The 22,461-nt window shown below is 39.5% G+C and overlaps 1 protein-coding gene across 4 annotated transcripts in view; it reads left to right on the top strand.

Annotated features, from left to right (window-relative positions):
- The first annotated feature begins 4,546 nt into the window (after window positions 1–4,546).
- nars2 (asparaginyl-tRNA synthetase 2, mitochondrial) overlaps window positions 4,547–22,461 on the top strand; it is a 73,132-nt gene continuing 55,217 nt past the window's right edge. For 2 of the 4 annotated variants that reach the window (XM_069890981.1, XM_069890983.1), the window contains exons 1-6: window positions 4,547–4,802; window positions 6,091–6,200; window positions 8,430–8,550; window positions 12,150–12,290; window positions 16,831–16,911; window positions 20,339–20,433. In XM_069890981.1, the coding sequence (XP_069747082.1) occupies window positions 4,581–4,802; window positions 6,091–6,200; window positions 8,430–8,550; window positions 12,150–12,290; window positions 16,831–16,911; window positions 20,339–20,433 (770 nt within the window). In that variant the 5' untranslated portion in view covers window positions 4,547–4,580. Of the gene's footprint in view, window positions 4,803–6,090; window positions 6,201–8,429; window positions 8,551–8,959; window positions 9,028–9,277; window positions 9,393–12,149; window positions 12,291–16,830; window positions 16,912–20,338; window positions 20,434–22,461 lie in introns of those variants that run through there. The other 2 variants (XM_069890984.1, XM_069890985.1) reach the window with 2 other exon arrangements.

The following is a 22,461-nucleotide window of genomic DNA, read 5'->3' on the forward strand; positions in this document are numbered from 1 at the left end:
CCTCCTGACCTCAAGAAAACTGCAAACTAGTGAGATCCTGGACAATTTCTGGCCCTGTACAATCTGGGGATGTGGGATGCCTGTGTAGCTGGGTTGAGGTCCAACTACATCTGCCAGTGACTGCTAGAGGAAGAAAGGCTGCCATTGAAGAGAGCCCTCCAGCTTGCTAAGACTCTCAGCCCACTGCAACGCTGAATCCATCACTACTGCAATGGGCCCTCCCCATGCGGGCCACAGGCGCAGCCATTTTGAGACACAGTGTCATAGACTGGCCCTGTACAGGGATGCCCCGACCCCAACTCCGCGGCACCACCGCCACAGCCGAACACCCAAAGTGCTACTTCTGCGGCCAGCAGGAGCACCCCGGTGACGCTACCCAGCGAGAGAAACCACCTGCTTGGGATGCAGGAAGAAAGGACACTATAAGATAGGATGTAAGTCGAAGCCTTCCCTACCAAGCAGGGCAACGTGTACCTTTGAGAGTTGGCTATTGAACCAGACTTCACTTCCTTCCACAGCAACAACATCACTTCTGGCCTTGAATGGCTTGACCACGTGAATGACCCAGGGGGATTGTCATCTTGCCTGACTCCACTTCCGCCATCGTGCACAGGGTCTCTTCCACTGTCTTCATCCAACATTCCTCGTGCGACTGCATGGTCAACATATGGGCTGCTATCTTACTAAACTGGATCCCTCTCCGATCGCGACGGCAACCCGGTACTGGCGTCCATCATTTTAGATCAAGGCAGCCTTCACCCGATCACTTGATGATGGAGATTAAGGTAAATGGAAAAAAACTCCCTGCCTGTTCAACAGTGGAAGCACTGAAAGCTTCATCAACCCAGACAATGCACATAATCTCTCTCTCCCCGTTAGACCAATGAGCTGCATGATATCAATAGTCGCAAAGGACCAATCTGCCAAGATCTGTAGGTATTGTGTTGTGTCATTAATGGTGGAGGGTGAACGTCATGACAATTTCCATTTACTGTTAAGGCCTCAACTCTAGGCATCGATCCTTCTGGGGCTGGACTTCCAAAGCCAATTCAGGAGACCCCTGATGGCATTCGGGGGCCCCAACCACCCATCACTGTATACAACCCCAAGCTCATGGACCCCTTCACCCCGGCAGCCAGTCCCTGACATACCCCCACCATCGCTGTTAGAGAACCTGATCACGGACTGTAAGCCCATAGCCACTAAGAGCAGACGCTACAGTGCTGAGGCTAGGGCATTCATAAAGTCTGAGGTGCAGCAACTCCTGGTGGAGGGGATCATAGCACACAGCTCCAACCCATGGAGAGCCCAAGTCAGGGTGTTCAGGGGCAGAAGTATACCCCATATGGTGATCGTCTAAAGCCAAACGATCAATTGCTTCATGCAGCTGGACGCATACCCCTTCCACAAATTGTCGACATGGTCAATAAGATCGGCCAGATTAGGATATTCTCCACCATTGATCTAAAGTCGGTGTACCACCAACTCCCCCTACGCCTAGAAGTGGATGGCAGGCTCTATCACTTCCTCCAGGTACACTTTGGAGTCACCAATGGTGTCTCCATATATCAGAAGGAAATGGATCGGATGATGGTCAAGCACAAACTGACAGCCATGTTCCCCTACCTAGATAATGTCACCATCTGCAGGTACGACACGAACGTTTCCAGATTCCTCCATGCTGCCAAGTCCCTCAATTTGACCTACAACGAGGACAAGTGTATGTTTAGAACAACTCACCTGGCCCTCCTCGGATGCGTCGTGGAACATGGTGTCATTGACCCTTACCCCGACTGCATGCATCCCCTTATGGAACTCCCAATCCCACCCAACCTTTTAAGGTGCTAAAAAGGGGCCTGGGGTTCTTCTCTTATTATGCTCAGTGGGTGCCCTACTATGCTGATAAAGCCAACCCCCTGGTAAGATCCACAACCTTCCCCTTATCAGCAGAAGCTCAGGCAGCCTTCATCCAGATCAGGGAGACATCACCAAAGCCATAATGCATGACGTGGATGAATCCATCCTGTTCCAGGTGGAAAGCGATGCCTCTGACTTCTCTCTGGCCAGCACTCTCAACCAGGCAGGAAGGCCAGTAGCATTTTTCCCCATACCCTTCATGGTCCTGAGACACGGTACTCCTCCATCAAGAAGGAAGCTCAGGCCATCATTGAGGTGATACGCTACCGGCATCATTACCTAGCCAGGAAGAGATTTACTCTGCTAACGGACCAATGAGCTATTGCTTTCATGTTCAATACCAAATTGTGGGGTAAGATCAAAAATGACAAAATCCTGAGGTGGAGAATTGAGCTCTCCACCTACAACTATGACATCTTATACCTGCAAGGCAAGCTCAACGACCCTCCCAGACACCCTATCCCAGGGGAAATGCTACCTCCAGTCCCTCCACGATGACCTTTTCCACAAGATTATTCTACTTCATGAAAGCACAGAACCTTCCCTACTCCATTAAGGATGTCAGGTCATTGATCAGACACTGATCATGCAAAAACAAAGTTCTGTAATAGTGCAAAGCCAGTGAAAATGAAGGTATAGTCATAGCCACTGTGTCTGGACACAGACATAAAACAAAATATGAGACATAGGAAACAACAAAAAGGAGACATTCATTTGTAAATTCATTTGCTCTCAACATGCACCAAAACAATGCCCAGCCGGAAAAGTCTGTAATAAGTTCAAGGAACCCCACCACCCAGGCCACACCCTCTTCACTCTGCTCCCATCGGGAAAAAGGTACAGGAGCCTGAAGATTAACTCTTGACAGCACAAGGACTGCTTCTATCCCTCTTTCATTGGATTCCTGAATGAACAATGAACTGCAGACACTGCCTTCCTTTGATATTTTTTCTTGCACTATTTTTAATAATTTATTTTGCAAGGTGATTTATATAAATGTTTGCACTGTGATGCTGCAAAAAAAAAAAACAAATTTTGTGATATGTACATGACAATAAATTCTGATTCTGATTCTGGATCCCAGGTGGAAAGTCTTTGCCAACCAAATGTGGAGCATGCCTTATCCAAACCCATTACCGCCAAACTACTTTATAATCCAGCCCTTGGATAAACTTGATGGGAACAACTGCTTCAGTCTCCGCTCTCACTGCTTTCCAAACTCTGCCATTGTTGCAACCATTTCAGATTTAGTGTGTGTGCTAAAAGGTGCCACAGGTCTGATCCGAATGCTGATCTAGATGCAGTAGGAGCAGAGGCAATGCCCCCTCAGCCTACTGCCACATTTTTATGTATGTCCTACTCTGGGTTTTTATGGCCCCCAGATTCCAATGATCCCACCTGCATCCTCCCTCTTGTATATATACCAGTGTTGCAAATAGTAAAACAAACCAAGCCATGAGCAAATTGGAAAAAAAGCTGGGTTCATATTAAAGATGGCTGATATAGACCAAGAAATCACATCACTTGGAGTAACAGAACTCAGTGGAGTTCAGAAAGCTGCAATGGGTCCAGATTAAAAATGAGATATTGTTAGTCAACCTTGTCTCATTCTGTCAGTACAGGGTACAGACTGATAGGTCCGAGAAGTAGGATGGGGAATTAAAATGAAGACAGCAGGAAATCAGGGTCAGGGTCATCAGGGTCACTTCAATGTTTCACAAGGCAATTAATTACTCAATCTGTGCTTGGTTGCTCCAGTGGAATACAAAAGGAGACCATATTGTGAACACCAATCTTTGGAAGACATGCGATTGAATCACTACTTCATGTTTGGGACCCCAGGTCAGGGCTGGCCTTAGGAGGTGTCGGGCCCAATTGGAGAAATTTTTGGGGGGTCCCATGCTCACAGCCATCATCTGTAGAATCTTAGACATATAAATAAAGCTTATTATAGACTTTATATCTCTATGGTGGAATGGAAAGCAATCAAAAGGTGCACTTAAAAAGTGCATGTGAGTTAATGGACCAAATGGATCTTAGCATATTTTAATATAAAATTGCATGTTATCCTAGCCTGGGGGCCCATTGGGAGCAAATGATCCACTGACTTAAAGCTAGCCCTGCCTCGGGTCGTAGAAAAGGAAGAAGTGAAAACTTCCCTAGACCTTTCCAAGCTCTTTTGTCACCTTTTCAGTTCTGAGGAAGGGATCTCTGACTACTTCCCACAGATACAGCCTGATCTGTTGAATATTTCCGGCATTTTCTGTGTAAAAGCACAACTGCAGGTTAGTGTACTTCGTGGAGCAGAGATAAAGGAACATCACCAACGTTTCGGCTTGAGCCCTGGCTTCATCAAGGTATGGACAAAACTTTACTCAAGCCCGAAACGTTGGTGATGTATCCTCGGGAAATCAAGGGCATGTTCTGAGTTTCTCCAGCATTGTGCTTTTAGTCTGCAGACTTCCCTCTTTTGCTCCAACACTTCCCATATTTCTTTTAGATGTTTAGAATCCGCGGGCATTCTTTCAAAATTTCCCCGACAGTTTTAATTAATTACAACCTGAACCAGGGAATCCTTTGCAAACCTCTTTTTTCCCACCCTTCTTTTATTGCCACAGCAACCGGGTCCGCGCCTCTTCCGGCGTCGGGAACTGCGCACGCGCATGCCTTGGATTCGACGCATGCGCGTGGAGCGGGTTCGCGTCGCCCCAGCCGCAGTGGGCGAGACGATGTGGGGAAGGAAGCTGCTCCGTGACTGTGGCGATCGGTGGCCGAAGAGCGTTTTGTGCCTGCTGCATGGCTGCAGCCGTGGGCCCAGGCTGAAGGTCGGTGACGCGCTGTCAGGAGCGGCGAGCCGACAGGAGCAGGAGGTGGTGCGGGTCCAGGTAACAGCGGGCCCTGGCTGGAGGGGCGGGGACCTGGGAAAGGCCTCCTCTCCTCCCATGTGTCTTCGGTCAGAGGGACACAGTCCATTCTTGCCCAGGCTCTGAATCGACTGGTGAAGTAGGTGTTGGAATTGTATGGAAGACAATGCTGGATAATTATGCCTGCATCTGTACATCCCACTTTCCAGCAATTGGCCTTTTTTTTTTGATTCTCATATAAATGTTTCTTAAATATGGGAACTTCTGCTTCCATCACCCTGGGCACACAAATTTCAACTACCCTCTCTGGGAACATCTTCAAGTCCCATTTTCACTAGATGCTGAACAAAGCGCAGACTTGCAGGTGTTCAGCAGGACAGGCGGCATCTGTGGAGGAAAGAGACAGGTGACATCCTACATAAGAACTGATACCCTTCGTCCTGATGCAGGGCCTTGAGCTGATGTGTCAACTTTCCTTCCACTGCTCTGAAGTCCGCGATCCGTCTTCTTTAACCTTGGCCAACTGGTCATGAATACTTGTGGTCTGGGGAAAAGCACGGAGGATAAGGTTTAACTCTATATACAATAAATGATTCCTCACCATCTCCTATCTGCTCTTCTTTATTACAGCCCAATCATCTTCACCCTCAGCATCTGAAATGCTCCAGTGTGAGCAGCATCATGGAAAATCTCTGCACATCCTCCATTACAATGACATCCTTTCTATTGTGTTGTGATCAGAACTTAACACAGTACATAACTGTATCTTGCCATTTATTGGGTATGCAATTGAACCTTGTTTTTTGTAAAGACACAATGCTGGAAAAACTCAGCAGGTTAAACAGTACTTTATATAGCAAAGATAAAGGTACATAGCCAATGTTTGGGGCTTGAGTCTTTTGTCTTTCTATGCCCAGTTAATGAAGTCCAGCATCCGATATTGCCTTCTTCACCACCTTGTCTATTTGAACTGCTGATTCCATAATTTCCAGGGTCTCTCAATTCTTTTCAGTACTTCCTTAGGTATTACAACTCATTGTGTATAATCTGTAGTTTTTTGAGAATCCATTAAAGGGGAAAGCCATGCAATTTTTATCCTAAAGGAACAGATGCAGTCTTTGCAAAAATAATGGGGTGGGGGGGAGGAGAGGAGTGGCTGGTGTGATGGTTGGAATATTGATGATACTTAAGAGTATTTATTCTACAGTATGTCCTGGAAAGTAAATTGCTCATTTTATGAAAATCATGCATTTCACATGATGTAAAACTTTCCTGGTATGTATCTTTCATGCTTGCTTTTTTCTTGAAGGGTTGGGTACGGTCAGTACGTGAACAGAAGGAAATTATATTTTTGCACATAAATGATGGAAGTTCACTGGAGAGTCTTCAAATAGTTGCACGTCCAAATTTAGATTTCAGGTGAGAGAATGTAGTGCAAATCTTTTAATCCTTGTACATGCCAGGGAATGTTTCTGAATATTTTATGGTTGGTATAAAATCTATTTTTTTTTCATCATGTTGAAAATCAGGCAGACACCTGAATAAAAAGTGGAAGGGAAGGGGGAGGAGCACAGGCTAGCAGGTGATGAATGGGCACATGTTGGAGGGGGAAGAAGAAGAAGGAGTAGATAGGTGTAGGGGTTGGGGGCAGAGGGCTGAGAAAGATAGCTCTCTGATTGAACAAGCAAAGAATGTGGAGGAAGGGAGTAGGAGAGAGAATGGAAATCGAGAGACCAGGGCAGGAGATTAACTTAAATCGGAGAAGTTGCCTTGGAGACGCCGAGACAGAAAATAAAAGTGTGGTTCCTCCAATTTATAATTTACAAGTGGCCTCAACTTTGCAGTGACAAGGAAAAAGATGATATCATTTACTGCCAGGTTCAGTCCACTCATGAATTGGAGGAACAACATCTTGCAAAACACCTGATAAGGCTGCTTTGTGCTTGTGTCCTTCTGACACACAAAAAAAACATCTTATTTTTACTCTGCTATGCAGTGGGCAGTTAGGAAAGCAAAGGTATGATGGCCTTCTTTGAAAGAAGATCTGTGTATAAGAGTAAAGATTTATTGTCATAAAGTACATCCATGACATCACATTCAACCCTAAGATTCTTTTTCCTGCGGGCAAAGCAGAATTACCACTCACTAGTAGTGCAAAGAAAACTACTCAAAGGTACGCTTAAACAAATAAAGAAATGAAAACAAAGTGGGCAATAGAGAAAGGGGAAAAAAATCAATAGAGAGCAAAAGTAAGAGTCTTTAAATGAGTCCCTGTTTGAGTTTGTTGTTGAGGAGTCTGATGGTGGAGGGGTAGCAGCTGTTCCTGAACCTGGTGATGTGAGTCTTATGGCACCTCTCCCTCTTTCCTTATGGAGGAAGTGAGAACAGAGCATGTGCTGGCTGGTGTGGATCCTTGAATGCTGCTGCTCTTCAACAGCAACATTCTCTGTAGGTGTTCTCGATGGTGGGGAGGGGTTTGCCTGTGATGTCCTGGGCTGCATCCACTACTTTTGCAGGGCTTTACACTCAGGGTATTGGTGTCTCCATACTTGACCATGATGCAGCCAGTCAGCACACTTTCCACCACACGTAGAAATTTGCCAGGGTTTCTGATGTCGTACCAAACCTCCACAAACTCCTGAGGAAGATGTAGCAGGCAGTTAGGAAAACAATGATATGTTGGCTTTAATTGAAGGAAGATCTGACTATATGGGAGTAAAGATGTCTTGCAACAGTTACATCGTGTCTTCGTAAGTTTGCAACAGGAGTCTTGCCTCACAGAGATTATTTGACATGGAAAGAGTTCACCACACTGGTTTCTGGGATGGCAGGTCTTTCACATGAGAGATTTAATAAGGTAATCCTCAATTCTCAGGAAGTTTGAGAGGAACATAGAAAATTCTTAGTGGTTTCAATGGGATGGATGTGCTGAAGGTTTTTCCTCTTGATAGGAGGTTAGAACTTGTGTCACAAACTCGAGGGCTATTGAAATCCTCACTCGGCTCAATTTTGATTGTATTCGGAACAGTGATTAGTAGATTTCTGGAAATTAAATGAATAAAGAAATGAGACAGGAAATTGGTGTTGAAATGAAAAATCAGCCATGATGGGTGGCACGGTTAATGACGGGCAGCACTGTTGGCATAGTGCTTAGCGCAACGCAGCAACAGCACCAATGATAGGGACCGGGGTTTGAATCCTGCACTGTCTGCAGGGAATTTGTACATTCTTTCCGTGTCTGAGTGGGTATTCCCCAGAGCCTCTGGTTTCCTCCCACCATTCAAAATGTACAGGGGGTGTAGGTCAATCGGGTGTAATTGGGCGGCACAGGCTCATGAGCTGAAAAGGCCTGTAACAGTGCTGTATGTCTAAACTTTTTAAAAAAAATTAAATCTAAAATTTTGGTGACTAATGAAGGAGACTTGAGGGGCTGGCTTAGCCAATTTCTACTGTTTCTCATGTTGGCATGCTCTTTTTTTTTCCCCTCCATTTGCCTCTTCCCCTCCCACCCCCACGCTCCAAAGGCTGGTACAGTTGGACTACCAAGCTCCCTAGATGTAACGTTTGCACACTTTCTCTCCACTTTTCAGGAAATATTCCATTTTATTTTTCCTGCTAATTTTTTACCCATCTGTTTGGTCCTTGCAGCAAAATAAGCTTTGGCAGTGCAGTGGAAATTTGGGGGAAACTGGTGCAGAGTACACACAAGAAGCAGAGCACTGAACTTTTAGCAGATGAAGTCAGATTGATTGGATCATGTAACCCTGTGGTATGTTTATTTTGGACTTTTAACTATAGCTAGTATACTATATTGACACCCAACTTGATTTTAATTCTAGATTTAACTTGTCAATATCCATCTCTTTTGTAAATATTGGTGCAAATACATAAAACATCCCTACAAATGTCTGTACTTCCTGCATTGCTCTGTTTCCTATCTTGTTGAATTCTTGTAACTGGTTTATTTGTGGAATGTTTTACTATTCCACTTTAGTTTGGAATGATGGGAGTGGTAATGCCTTCGCCTACCTTTCAGAAAGTGTGGATTCAACTTGGGTTTCTAGTTTGGACTGAATTTTCACTGATGCTCAGGAAGTGCTGCATGAGTCCTATCATTCAAAGGAAATGCCAAATCAAGGGTCCATTTATTCTTCTCCTTCAATATTATGTTGAGACGCTAGCATGCTATTTATTCCCCCAGCTGTCCTGTTGAACACCCGTCCAACAAAATAAAATGTATAATCTGGTAAGTCTCACTGCATAAAACCTGGTTATTCATTATTCATTAGCCGTGTTCCCATACAAAAGTGAATTCATTTTATCAGAATCAGAATTTATTATCATGAACAAGTCACGAAATTTGTTGTTTTGCTGCAGCATCACAGTGTATACGTTCATATAAACCACCTTACAAAAATAAATACAAATAGTGCACAAACAATCAAAATAAGGCGATGACTTTGGTTCATTGTTCATTCAGGAATCTGATGGCAGTGGGGAAGAAGCTGTCCACCTGCCGCTGAGTGCTTGTCTTGAGGTTCCTGTGCTTCTTTCCTGATGGTAGCAGAGTAACTGCATCAGAAGTAGTAAAAACCTTTTTGAAACTTTGAGGTTGTGAAAACATTTTCATTTTTTGTATTCCTTAACTCATTCATCCCTCTTCCTTTCTCTTCGTGTTTTTAATTAGCCTTGTAATAACTCCAGCTTATCAGGTTCTCCACTTTTGCTTAATGTGCAATAAATTTTCCTTTCTTTAATGTGCATTAATTTTCCTTTCAATGAGGTGAAGTGCAGGAATAAATAATAAATATGATAATAGAAAAGTTTTCTGCACTATCAAATAAATGTTTGTTTTATAAAAATTCCTAAAATCATCATTAATTTATTGCATTTTATATGTAATGTGACCAGTTTCTCTTTTTGTTGCTATTATTGTTCTTGATAATTGCTCTGCTTTGAGAGTTTCCATTCTAAAACTTCATGGGTTCTATCACCTAATTCATAATATTTCTGTTGTGTGTGCAGTACATCTCTTTCTACTTTATAAGACTGTATTGTATTATGTTTCAATTTTTTTGATTCCAATAATCTTCATTTCTCTTCATTTTTATGAACATGCAATTCCTTTTCTAAATAAAATATATCTTTGTCTAATTGATCTACTTCTTTATTTTAGATGTGTAACTTATTTGTCCTCTTAAATAGGCTTTCACAGAATGTATTGAATATTTTTGGAGTTCCAAATGATTTCATTAATTGGATAAGAGCTTTGAATAATCATCCAAAAACTAAGGTGGTTACGAATAGGCAAATATCTAAACCTTTTCCATTAGCAAGGTCATCTAGTCAAGGATGCCCTTTATCACCATTTTTATTTGCATTGGCTTTAAAACCATTGGCAGAAGTGATAAGAAGAGATAATGAGATTAAGGGCTTTATGATAGAAGATAGAGAACATAAAATTAGCTTGTTTACAGATGATGTTATAACTTACAGAACCAGAAATATAATTGAAGAAAATAAATGTATGATTGGCTGAATATGGTTTGATATCAGGTTGTAAAGTTAATGTAGGAAAGAGTGAAGTGATGCCTATGAATGATGGGGACTATACATTAAATAAGCAGGTGATTAAGTTTAAGTGGCAAAAGGAAGCAATTAAATATTTAGGAATTAATATTGATAGAAATTTAAATAATTCATTTAAATTGAATTACCTACCATTACAAAAAAAATAATGAAGATTTAAAGAGATGAAAAGATTTACCAATAATTTTAATAGGAAGAGTAAATTGTATAAAGATGAATATTTTTCTGAGATTGCAATATTTATTTCAATCATTGCCCATTCCTATATCAATTAAATTTTTTCAATAATTAAATAAAAGTGTAAGAAAATTTATTTGGCATGATAAATGCCATGGATAACTTCAAAAAAACGAACTTGGAAATTTGATCAGGGAGGATTACGGTTGCCGAATTAAAAAAATTATTATAAAGCAGCTCAATTAAGATTTCTATCCTCCTGTTATCAAATTGGGGAGAAGAGAGCATGGGTACATATTGAAATGAATAATATAGGAAAAACTAATCCAGAACATTTTTTGTATAAATGGGACAGGGAACTTTTGAAAGGAGTATCATAAAACATTTATTCAAGTTATGGACTGGAATTCATATAGAAAGAGGAATTAAGAACCACCAAATAGTAAAGCAAAATCCACTTATTCCTTTTACTTTGATATCTGGCACAATAATGGGATAAAGAGGATAAAAGATTGTTTCTTCGGTCTTTTTTCTTGACTTTTGAACAAATGAAAGAGAAATACAATATACCAAATAAAACTTTTTCATCCTATCAGCTTAAATCATATTTTAAAAATAATTTAGGTGTGAATTTTAGACTTCCAGAACAGAGCCCATTTGAGTATTTAATCATTTATACATTTATTACTCATGTATATATAATTGCAAGACACAATGCAGAAAAAGGAACTATTTTAAGTTTAAAAAAAAGAGAAAAAAATTTAAATATACAAATTCATGATGAGGCCTGATCAAGATTGTGCAAGGAGAGTGTAACTAATTCTATTAATGTTAGATATAAAATGGTGCAATATAATTTTTTACACCAATTATAATACACTCCATATAAATTACATAGACTCAATTCAAATTGTTCTGACAAATGTTTCCCAAGTAACAAAGAAACAGGAATCTTATTACATGCAGTTGGTTTTGTGAAAAAGTAGGAAAATTTAGGGAAGATTTGAATATATTATTGGGACAAATTATGAAGACATAAATACCAAAAGATCCCAGAATATTTTTGCTTGGTGATTTATATGACGTTGATACTAAATTGAAGTTAGACAAATATCAATGAAAATTTTTGACTAGCAATAGCAGTGGCACGGTAATGTATGGGAGTAACATGGAAGTCAGATAATTTTTTAAGGTTGGATAGATGGCATACAGAAATTCAAAATTGTATACCATTGGAAAAGATTATAATTTAAGGAATCAATCTGAGAATTTTTATATAATTTGTAAACCATAGATGTATTTCATCAGTAAGAGTCCATCCATATCATCCATAACACCCACTCCTCCCAATTAATATGTACAGGATAGAATAATATGTTAGGAATATATGAATAGGGAATGATAAATAAATTCAGGTGTTTTTTTTTTCTTTCACTTTTTCTTTGGGAGGGGAGGGGAATAAAATAAAAAAATTATATCATTTTTATTACATTATATTGTTTTATGATAAAGAATTATATGTATGATGGAAATGAATAATAACATTTTCCAAAAAATGTATAGTTGGAAAATTATTTTGCATTTGTTTTTATTCAACCATAGGATTTGCCATTCAAAATCAAGAAAAGACATTCACTGGAGTATATAAGACAATTTCCTCATCTTCGTTGCAAAACAAACATTTTCAGTTCACTACTCCGAATACGAAGTGGGGCATTTGCAGCTATTCATTCATTTTTCATGGTAAGTTGAGTACAATTTGTGCAATTTTTTTTCTAGATGATGGTTCTGTCCTTTTCAACACCAGTAACACAACTGTAATTGAAAAGAAAAAGAACTACAGATGTTGAAATATGAGTTAAAAATAAGAATTACTGAAAATGCTTCTGTCCTCCTCCCACCCAAAGCAAGGATAGGATATGCCTTGTCCTTCAAACTCACCATCCTACACATGGAATGGATCAACTTCCAAGATTTCTACCTTTCACAATTTTAATTTTAATATTAAAGATCCTGAAAAATAACAGATTCTAAAATCCATTACTTATTTCATGAATTTTATTGTTTTGATCTTTCACCTCAATGTTAACTGTTAGTGACAAATTTTCAAGATATTGTGTGAAATTATGATTCCTCGTTGGTTGCAGAGATGAATTCTGCAAATCAATTTGTATTTGACATTCTTAGAATTTAAGGTAAGTAATTGGTGTTCAATGAAGAAAAGAGAAAAAGGATTTAAAAAACCACCAAGTGTGTAATCTGCCCCTGTGCCTCTCTGGGCATTTTGTGAAGAGATAACAATCACTTCTCAGAATTAACAATGCAAATTGTTCCATTCTACACTGTGCAACCTTTTTATCCAATCAGGATTTCTTTTGAGTGTTCGGGATTTGAGCGAGAGGCTGTGAGACCCACTGCTTTAAATAAAGGCGCTGAGCAAGTCACTTGAGTGCTCTGGATTTGAATGAGAGACTGCAAGAGCTGGCTGCTTTCTCTTTTGATTGTTTGGGATATGTGGGCAATTTAAGCGGAGCAGTCATCGTGTGAATGGGTCAGAGTAGGAGTGGGGAGTTGAGGCTTAGGTGAGGAGAGTCTGAGGTAAGTATCTGGTACGTTCTTTCTCTCCTAAGTGAGGGTATGGTTAGAGCGTTTAAAATGACTCCTGAGACACATGTGCCTCTCATGTGAAATATGGCAGTCCCACCCCCACAGAGCAACATTTGCCAGAAATGCATGAAGACGGACGAACTGGAAGACCATGTTAGGAATCTGGAGCAGCAGCTGGAAGACCTTTGCCTCATAATGGAAAATGAAGGAGTCATAGATCAGAGCTGCAGGGAGGTAGTCACACTCAGGCTACCAGAAGCAGGTAGTTGGGTGACAGTCAGAGAGGGGAAAGTATCCCTGTGACCATTCCCCTGAATAATATATTATCATGGATTCTGTTGAGGGGGATGACCTTACAGGAGTGAGCCATGGTGGCAGGGCCTCCGGCACTGAGCCTGGCCCTATGGTGCAGAAGGGTGAGACAGCTAAGAGAGCTGTAATAATAGGGGACTCTATAGTTAGGGGGGCATTCAGGGCGTGAGAAAGACACTGCATGGTATTTTGCCTCCAGGGGGTCAGGGTCCAGGATGTCTCTGATCAGGTCCATGACATTGTTGTGCAAGAGGGAAAGCAGCCAAAAGTTGTGGCTCATGTTGGAACCAACGACATATGTAACAAAATTATGAAGAGTGTGTTTAGAGAGCTTGGCAGAAGGCTGAAGAATAGGACCTCAAGGGTAGCATTCTCAGTACTGTGCCAGCGATATGTGATAGTGATGGTAAGAATTGGAGGAGATGGATGCAGGAGTCTGGGTTTTAGATTTTTGGATCATTGGGATCTCTTCTGGGGAAGGTGGGACATCTACAGATTGGATGGCTTGCACCTGAATTTGAGGGGCAGCAATATCCTTGTGGAATTTATTGTCATGAACAAGTAATGAAATTCGGTGTTTGCAGCAGCGTCACAGTGGAAACATATTAGAACCATCTTGCAACATTACTATAAAAAAAATAATAATAATGCACAAAAAGTAAGGCAGTGTCTTTGGTTCATTGATTGTTCAGGAATCTGAAGCTGTCCTTGTGTCATTCAGTGCTCGCCTTTTGGCTCTTGTACCTTTTTCCCGATTGCAGAGTGAGGAGGGCATGGCTTGAGTGGTGGGGGTCTTTGAGGATAGAGGCTGTTTTTTTAAGACACCGCCTCATAGATGTCGTCGATGGAGTGGTCCTGGTACCTGTGATGTTGCAGGCCAAGTTAACAACCCTCTGGAGTTTATTCTTATCCTGAGAGTTGGCATCTCCATATCAGGCAGTGATGCAACAAGTCAGAATGCTCTCCATTGTACAGCTGTAGAGGTTTACGAGAGTCTTCGATGGCACACCGAATCTCCTCAGACACCTCACAAAGTATAGCCACTGGCAAGCCTTCTTTGCGATTGCATCAACATGGAAGCTCCAGAACAGATCCTCAGAGAAGATAACACCCAAGAATTTGAAGTTCTTGACCCTCTCCACTACTGAGGACTGGGTCCTGTTTCCCCTGACTTTCTCCTGAAGTCTACAATCATCTCCTTGGTTTTGCTAACGTTGAGCGCAAGATTGTTGTCGTTACACCATTCAAAGTGCATGGAGTAAAGCCAGATCTATCATTTAGATAGAGTCAACAGCCTGCACCTCCTTCCCAGGGCATCACTGCTTAAAACAAGAGGACATGGTGTTAAGGTAATGGGTGGGAAGTTCAAGGGTGATATTAGAGGAAGGTTTTTTTCACCCAGAGAGTGGTTGGTGCGTGGAATGCACTATCTGGATCAGTGGTGGAGGCAGGTACATTGGTGAACTTTAAGAGATTTCTAGACAAGCATATGGAGGAATTTAAAGTGGAGGATTTTGTGGGAGGCAAGGTCTAAAGGTTAGCACATCATTGTGGGCTGAAGGGCCTGTTCTGTGCTGAACTATTATGTTCAATCTGTTTGCTTTGATCTAATCTGGTCAATGCTTTTTCAGTGTCATTTCCCACTTATTATTGACGTCTAGATTCTGTCCTGTCAGCTACTCTCTGCACTTACTTCAAGAATATTTGTCCACTGACCTTGCCATACCTAAGTTTACTGGTTATTGCATTAACTTCATGACCTTGACAAAAATTATGCTTTGTTTGGCTATATTGTCAATCATGTACAATTTGGTCAATAGTGCTGCCATTGCCACCTTTATTTTCAGGAAAGAGGTATAGGTGTTACAAGACTTGCACTGCCAGGTTCAGGAACAGTTGCTACCCATCCACCATCAGACTCCTCAACAACAAACTCAATCAGAGATTTGTTAATGGTTTCTTACATTTTCTCTTTTTTTCTCTTTCTGTATTGCACAGTCAGATTGTTCACATTTATTTGTTTACGTATCTTCTTGAGTGCAGTTTTTTGCACTACTAATAAGTGGTCATTCTGCCTCACCCACAGGAAAAAGAAATAGAATCTCAGGGTTGTATGTGATGCTATGTATGTACTTTGACTGTAAATTTGAACATATTCCATATTATTTGTGCGGTCTCTGTATTACCAATCACAGATGAAGCTATCAACAATGACTGGCCAATACCCTTGCCTCACATTCCTGTCGCCTATCCCAATTTCTGTTTATGATTGTTTTTGGGTAAAATCTCCTCTACCTAACCATCTCCACTTAAGTCACTTAACAGTATGTTTTATCTCCTCCCAGCCTGATTCTTGCCAACAATTCGGTCAATTACCTCAGCATCCTGTGTGCCACTGGTATTGAGGAGCATGTAGAAAAGCTGCAGATGGTATCCTTTTAAATATGACTGACTATCATTTCTCTTTAGAGTGACTGTACAGCCATTGAAATTATTGGCCATACCTTCCTCTATCCCTTTCTGCTCCTTCCAGAAGTCCACTATATCTATGCAATGAGTCACTTCTGATAGGTATTCTTCATACTACACCATTTCAATCAAAGATCTATTTTTGATCCTGCTTCATCTAAATGCCACATTTTGGTGACATAATCCCAATATTTTAAAAGAGAAATCTGTGTTGTTATCACCAGCTTTGATGTTTGGTCAATTGGCCTCTTTCCAACCTTCATAAACTAAGGGTGATCTGAAACTCTGTGTGTACCCTAACTCTGTCATCTCCTGTGCTTATTGTCCTTCTAGAATAGCATTGCCTTGGTTTTAGAATTTCAGTTTCTTTTCAAGTATCTCTGATTTTGATCCTCTCAATCCATGTAACTTCTTTCAGCTACATATATTACTACTGGCTTTTATTTCTTCCACACCTTGTTTTAAAAGCTTCCAATAAACAATCTTAAACTTGAACTATTACTCTATTTTTCTTTGCATATATAAACTTTCTGACCTATTCAGTGTAACTAACTTTATTTTGCTTTTATTTTGGATTTCCACTAGCTGCAGTTTTTTGATTTTCATTTTGTGAGAAGCACCATGCCTTGAGTTCCCTGGATCTAAACTCAGCATTGTCTCTGCAATTTGCCACTTTTCTCTCATCTTGCTTAACCAGCTCCAAGAAGCATCCTATCCTACAGGATTGCAACAATTTTTGTTTAAAAATTTCATATTTTGATCCAGCTATGTGTACTAGGAATATTGTATGCACAAGTCTTGATAAAATATTTACCAGAGAAGTGTTTTTATTAATGCTTAGAATAGAATTTAATGAGCATTCTCCAAATAATGTTTTGACTCCTTTAAATTACAGAATAATGGATTTGTTCACATACACACACCTATTATAACATCAAATGACTGTGAAGGAGCTGGAGAGCTCTTCCAAGTTGAAGTAAGTATTGCAGTGAACAAAATGTTAAATAGCTCAGATTCACTGTGTACTAGGTTTTCTTTTTGAATTTCTCAGAATCATGGGAAAAAAATATTGTTTTGTTGCATAAGCAAGAAATACAAGTGGACAAATCATATATTACATCCCTTAGTCAATTTGTTGGATCCCAGTTGTCTGATAAATGTGCAGATGACTCTCCAATGTATTACATTGGGGCTGAATAATGAAGGCTATAATATTGATTGGGTATTATACAATGTCAGTGCGGAGAAATGTCATTTGTCACTTAGTTCTTTTCCTATTTGAATCCTGCTGGGGTACATATTAACAGGATACATTTTGTTCTAATAGATGACCAAGTATCCAATCTCAAGGAGGCAGTTTCTTTGTCATGTGTATCTACCTTTCTATTTTGTGTCCAATAGCTCTATAAATCACTTTGGAAAATTCAAATGCAAAATCCAGGGTTGTAAGTTGTTACTTAAATTGTCCTGATGGTAATGAGCATGCAGCATTACTACTTGCCTTTGGGAAGTTGTTGGAATAGGTCTATCGCTGTTATAGAAAGTTAGGGTTTGACCCTATAACCAAGAACTGTATTCAGTTCAATTACATGAAGGGAACGAGAAAAAGTAAATGAATGTGCAAACTTGATGGAAGCTACCTTTTGAACTTCAACAGAAAACTACAAATCACAAGTTCTGCCTGATAGCTGGTTCACTAGTTGCAAGTATGAATAGCAATAAATTTATGAAAGAAATTTGTGCCATAGAAGCAAGACAGTAAGCTATTGGAGACACAAAAGACTGCTGAGCAGATCATGGACATTTAAATCCAGAAAACTATAAAAGGAGCAGGTACGACCTATGAAAAGCCATCTTCTGGGTGAAGTGGAGATTCCAGACGAAAATGGAAACAACAGAGGCCCTTGATGACATAACCTGCTACAAAACCAAATCTGGTGCAATAGGCGATAGCAAAGTTTCATTCCCGGATGAATTCATTGCCTTCTATGCCTGATTTGATCACCAGGACAAGGAAGAGCCACTGAATACCTCCTACTCACCCTGCCATATACCCTGATGACCCTCAACTGTCAGTATCAGAAGATGATATGCGGACTGCCTTCAAGAGAGTGAACCCAAAGAAAGCATCTGGTCCAGACGGAAATCCCAATTGATACTGAAAACCTGTGCTGACCAACTTGCCGATGTATCACAGATAGCAATATCTTACTTCAGTAGGGTTTGCTACCCACATGTTTCAAACAGGTCTCAATCATACCTGTGCCCAGGAAGAGTGTGGTGACCTGCTTAAATGACTACTGACCAATGGCACTCTCATCCACAGTGAAGAAGTGTTTTGAGAGGCTGGTGTTGAAGCATATCAGCTCCTGTCTGAGAGGCGACATGGATCCATTCCAATTTCCCTACCCCAGCAACATGTGGATGCCATTCTCACTGGCTCTACACTAAATGCTGGAACACCTGGGCAGCAAAAACACAAATCAGGATGCTCTTTATCAACTACAGGTCCTACCAGATGTTCTAGAACAGATGATAGCCCTCCACCATCGGACTCCTAAACCACAAACTCAATCAGATTCATTTAAGGGCTCTTACTTTGCACATTATTTATTATTGAACATTAATTTTTTGTAAACATGTCTTGAGTATGTTTTTTTTTCCACTATGCATCAATAGAAATTTTGCCTGGCCTGCAGGAAAAAGAATCTAAGTTGCATGTGATGTTATGCAATAAACGTAAACTTTCATTTTTGACTGCAGATGCTAGAATCTGGAGCCAAATACAGTCTAAATGAATGGCCTCAACTGGAAACATAAACTGTCCATTTCCCTCCACATATGTTGCCTGCCTCACTGAGTTCCTTTCATGGTTTGGTTTTTGCTTAAGTGAACTTCTTGGATTGATTTGTTTCTACTCCAGGATGTATTGTATGAAACAGCAACAATTGTGTAGTATTTTAATACCACCTTTACTAGCAGCAAATCAATTCTATAGCTCCATGTCTTTGTGTTTTTGGCCGAATACAAATGTTTCATGAAAAATTGTTTGTTTGACAACTAATTTGTTGATACTAATTAACATTTTTTTTTAAAAGACAGTACTTGCATAATGTTACAAGCCCAGAGGATCCCAAAACCCAGCAGAAATAGATATTCACCAAGGCAAATGGTTACTTAAACAAAAGTTGCTTATAATTATCTTTAAACATGAAAACAAGATCAAACTGTAACGTATTACTATCAACTTAACTAACATAACTTAACCCCCTTCTAATTCTAAGCGTATGTAATGTGTGTGTAAGTTCAGAAAAGTTCTTTAATTCAGTCCAATCTCACTTCTCATTCCAAGTTCACTGGTTGCAGGAAATTCTTATACAGTGCACAAAATTTAACATTTATGAATTTCACCAGGCTTTGGTGTTTGAAAGGTAAATGTTTACCACTCAGGAAGGTTCTTATTGGTTTTCAGAGAGAAATTTGTTGTTCCTGGACACAAACTGATCCCTTTTAATCAGCCACGTCAGTGTCTTGCCGAAGAAACTTACCCCATCAGGGTTTTACAGATGATAACCTCTTTCTTTCAGGTCACCACAGAATTCCTTTTTGTTTCACTTACTTCAAGTGAAACATTATGCAGCCAGTCCTCCTCTTGTATGGACCACAAGGGCTTTGACTAGGCTGAACTAAGCATTCACAACCTGTCTTCAAAATGGAGTTTTTCCACAAGCTTGCCAGCTTGTCCTGTTCTAGTCCCAGCTGCTGCTTCTGACTGTGGTGAACTTTATAAATGTTAAATTCTGTGCACAGTATAAGAATTGCCTGCAACCAGTGAACTTGGAGGAATGAGAAGTGAGATTGGACTGTGAATCCAAGAACTCTTCTGAACTTACACACACATTTCATACAGAATTAGAAGGGGTTTAAGTTAGTTAAGTCAATAGTGATAAGTTAAAGTGTCATCCTGTATTCATGTTTAAAGATAATTAAAAGCATCTTTTGTTTAAGTAACCATTTGTCTTTGTGAATATCTATTGCTGCTGGGTTTTGGGGTCCTCTGAGCTCGTAACAGTGGCATGTAAGAGGAATGGTTGGTTTGGTCATCAGTTTATGCCAGGAGTACGAAGTATTGGGCCATAATTTATTTCCATGTTCAACTGGAGGAAATTATGGCACATCTGAATACAAATTTGTAGCAATTGAGAGAAAACGTAGAAAGAAAAGCTATTTACTGGCAGAAAAGTAAGATATATTTTATAACAAGTAAATGATGGGCATATTACCTGGAGTTAAATTGGAGTTATTTTTAAAAAATATTTAAATTGAAGTATGATTTAAATGTTATAGTTATGAGGTAGATAGATAATAAATGTTAAATGCAGCATGCATTGTTTTTATTACAGCCTGCAAGCAAATCAACTGAGAAGTGTCATCACTTTTTTGATGTTCCATCCTTCTTAACTGTATCTGGACAACTGCATTTGGAAGTAATGACAGGGTAAATGGCATTTTAACTGTTCAGCACAGTCTGCTTGCTTGTATACAGTAATGAATATAAATAGTATCACAATTTTTATTTGTGAAATTTATGTCATGCAAAAGCTAACTTACAAGTTGGTGATGAGAGAACACTGGTGTCTTGAGGAAAATCAGGTCCAATAATTGCATCATATAAGAGGAATAAATCAAATGCTAGAACATTTGTTTTAATTAACATTAGTATGGGCGCCACATCCTAGAACAGTTGCCTCATGATGTTTGTGTGGAGTTTGCATATTCTTTCTATGATTGCAGATTTCCTATGGGCAGTTGGCCTTCCTCCCACATCTCAAAGATAGATGGGTTGATAGATTATTTGTCCATAGTGGTAAAATGTGGGGGTTGCAGTTGCTGATGAGAATATGGGGAGAATAAAAATTTAGGATTGCTGCAAATGGGTGGCTGATCAGTGCAGACTCAGTGACCCAAAAGGCTTGTTTCTGCTGAACGACCCTGTCTTTGATAATATACACCTTTCAGTCATTTTTCTCTAACTTCACAACATCCAACTATAAGCTTTATGAAATATATACAATATATAAAAAATCCCTCCTTCAATTGCCAGTATGTCCTTTTGCATCCTACAATAATTACAATCTTCTCACGTTTGAACAATAAAATCATGAGTTCAGATCCAAGAATGGAGCATGAAACAATGATTTCTATCTTACTAGAATGGAATTGTTGCTTGTATTTCTCAATTCCTGGTCCTTGTATGGGGACCTTAAACACCCAGCCCTGCATTGCCTTGAGTCAGGCAGAATGATAATAATAGTTTGCCACAACATTATCAAACCTGAAGAGTAAATTTGTTTTCTGAATTAAAGTGTCTTTATTGAGATACTTCAGGAAATGTTTATTAGATGTTTGCATAACCACCAAATAAAATATCATGTTCTTTTTACATTGCCAAAGTAAGTATAGGAAGAGGAAAGGTGTAGAACTTTCAGCATTTTCTACGTGTAAGCTTTTTCCAGTATTAAATGAATCTGGAAATCTGATTATTTCAATATCTTGGTGCAAAATGGTGGAAATAGGAGTAGCTTGCCTGTGAGAGTCGTAATTTTGTAAATGTTTCAGTTATTTCAAAATGTATCTATTATATCATTACATCTATTTTTATTAGCTGATCTTATGTAACATAAGATCGCATTAGCACATTTGAAAATTATTGCCTAAACTTTGAAGACAGTAATACATTTGAAAGATTAAAAGTTGGTCAGTATTTAATTTAAGTTACAGATATTTTTAAGTAAAATGGAATCTGGAGTTCTCCTCATACCTTGATATATAGTGACATAAACTAGAAACTTACTTGAATTGATTCTTCTTCTAATTACAGTTATTTAACCTTTTTGTTTTTAATTCTCATATTCCCCATGACCTTTTCTCTATCCCATTTTTGCCTAAATGCTGTCAGTCTTTCTTAAATAAAATATCAGTCTGCATTTCAAAGGTCAAAAAGATGTCAGCTTCCCTTTGTTCCATTGTTTTTTTAAAATGATGCCAGATGAAAGTAGTTTGTGTTTGTGCCAATAAAGTCCCAAGATGCTGAACCAATTAAGTGAGAAGAAATTACTTTAGTTTAACAAAAAAGATTCTTTGCCTCCACAGCCCTTTTAGATAGAGAATTTCAAAGTTACAACTTGATTAATATTTAAATATTGGGGGAACTGAGGAATATGGGATTAGTATAGTAAGTGAGTCGGAGGTAGAAGATCAGCTATGATCTTGCTGAGTGCTGAAGCTGATGAAAGAGAGCCAATGATGTATTCTACTTTAATAAAACTAAAGAATATTTGCCAAATATTTAAAGATTTCAGCTTATCACCAGATTTTGATCAAAATAATTATTGATGAAAAAGGATTGTTAATAGAAGTACGAACATACATCCAACAAGTTTCACTGTGCTGAGAGTGGAAAAAAATTGTGCAAGTTATCAAATGAATAGCCTGAGAAGTCACAAGATGAATACATAGGTTGTAA

This window comes from Narcine bancroftii, chromosome 7 (genome assembly GCF_036971445.1).
Source record: "Narcine bancroftii isolate sNarBan1 chromosome 7, sNarBan1.hap1, whole genome shotgun sequence".
NCBI lineage: Eukaryota > Metazoa > Chordata > Chondrichthyes > Torpediniformes > Narcinidae > Narcine > Narcine bancroftii.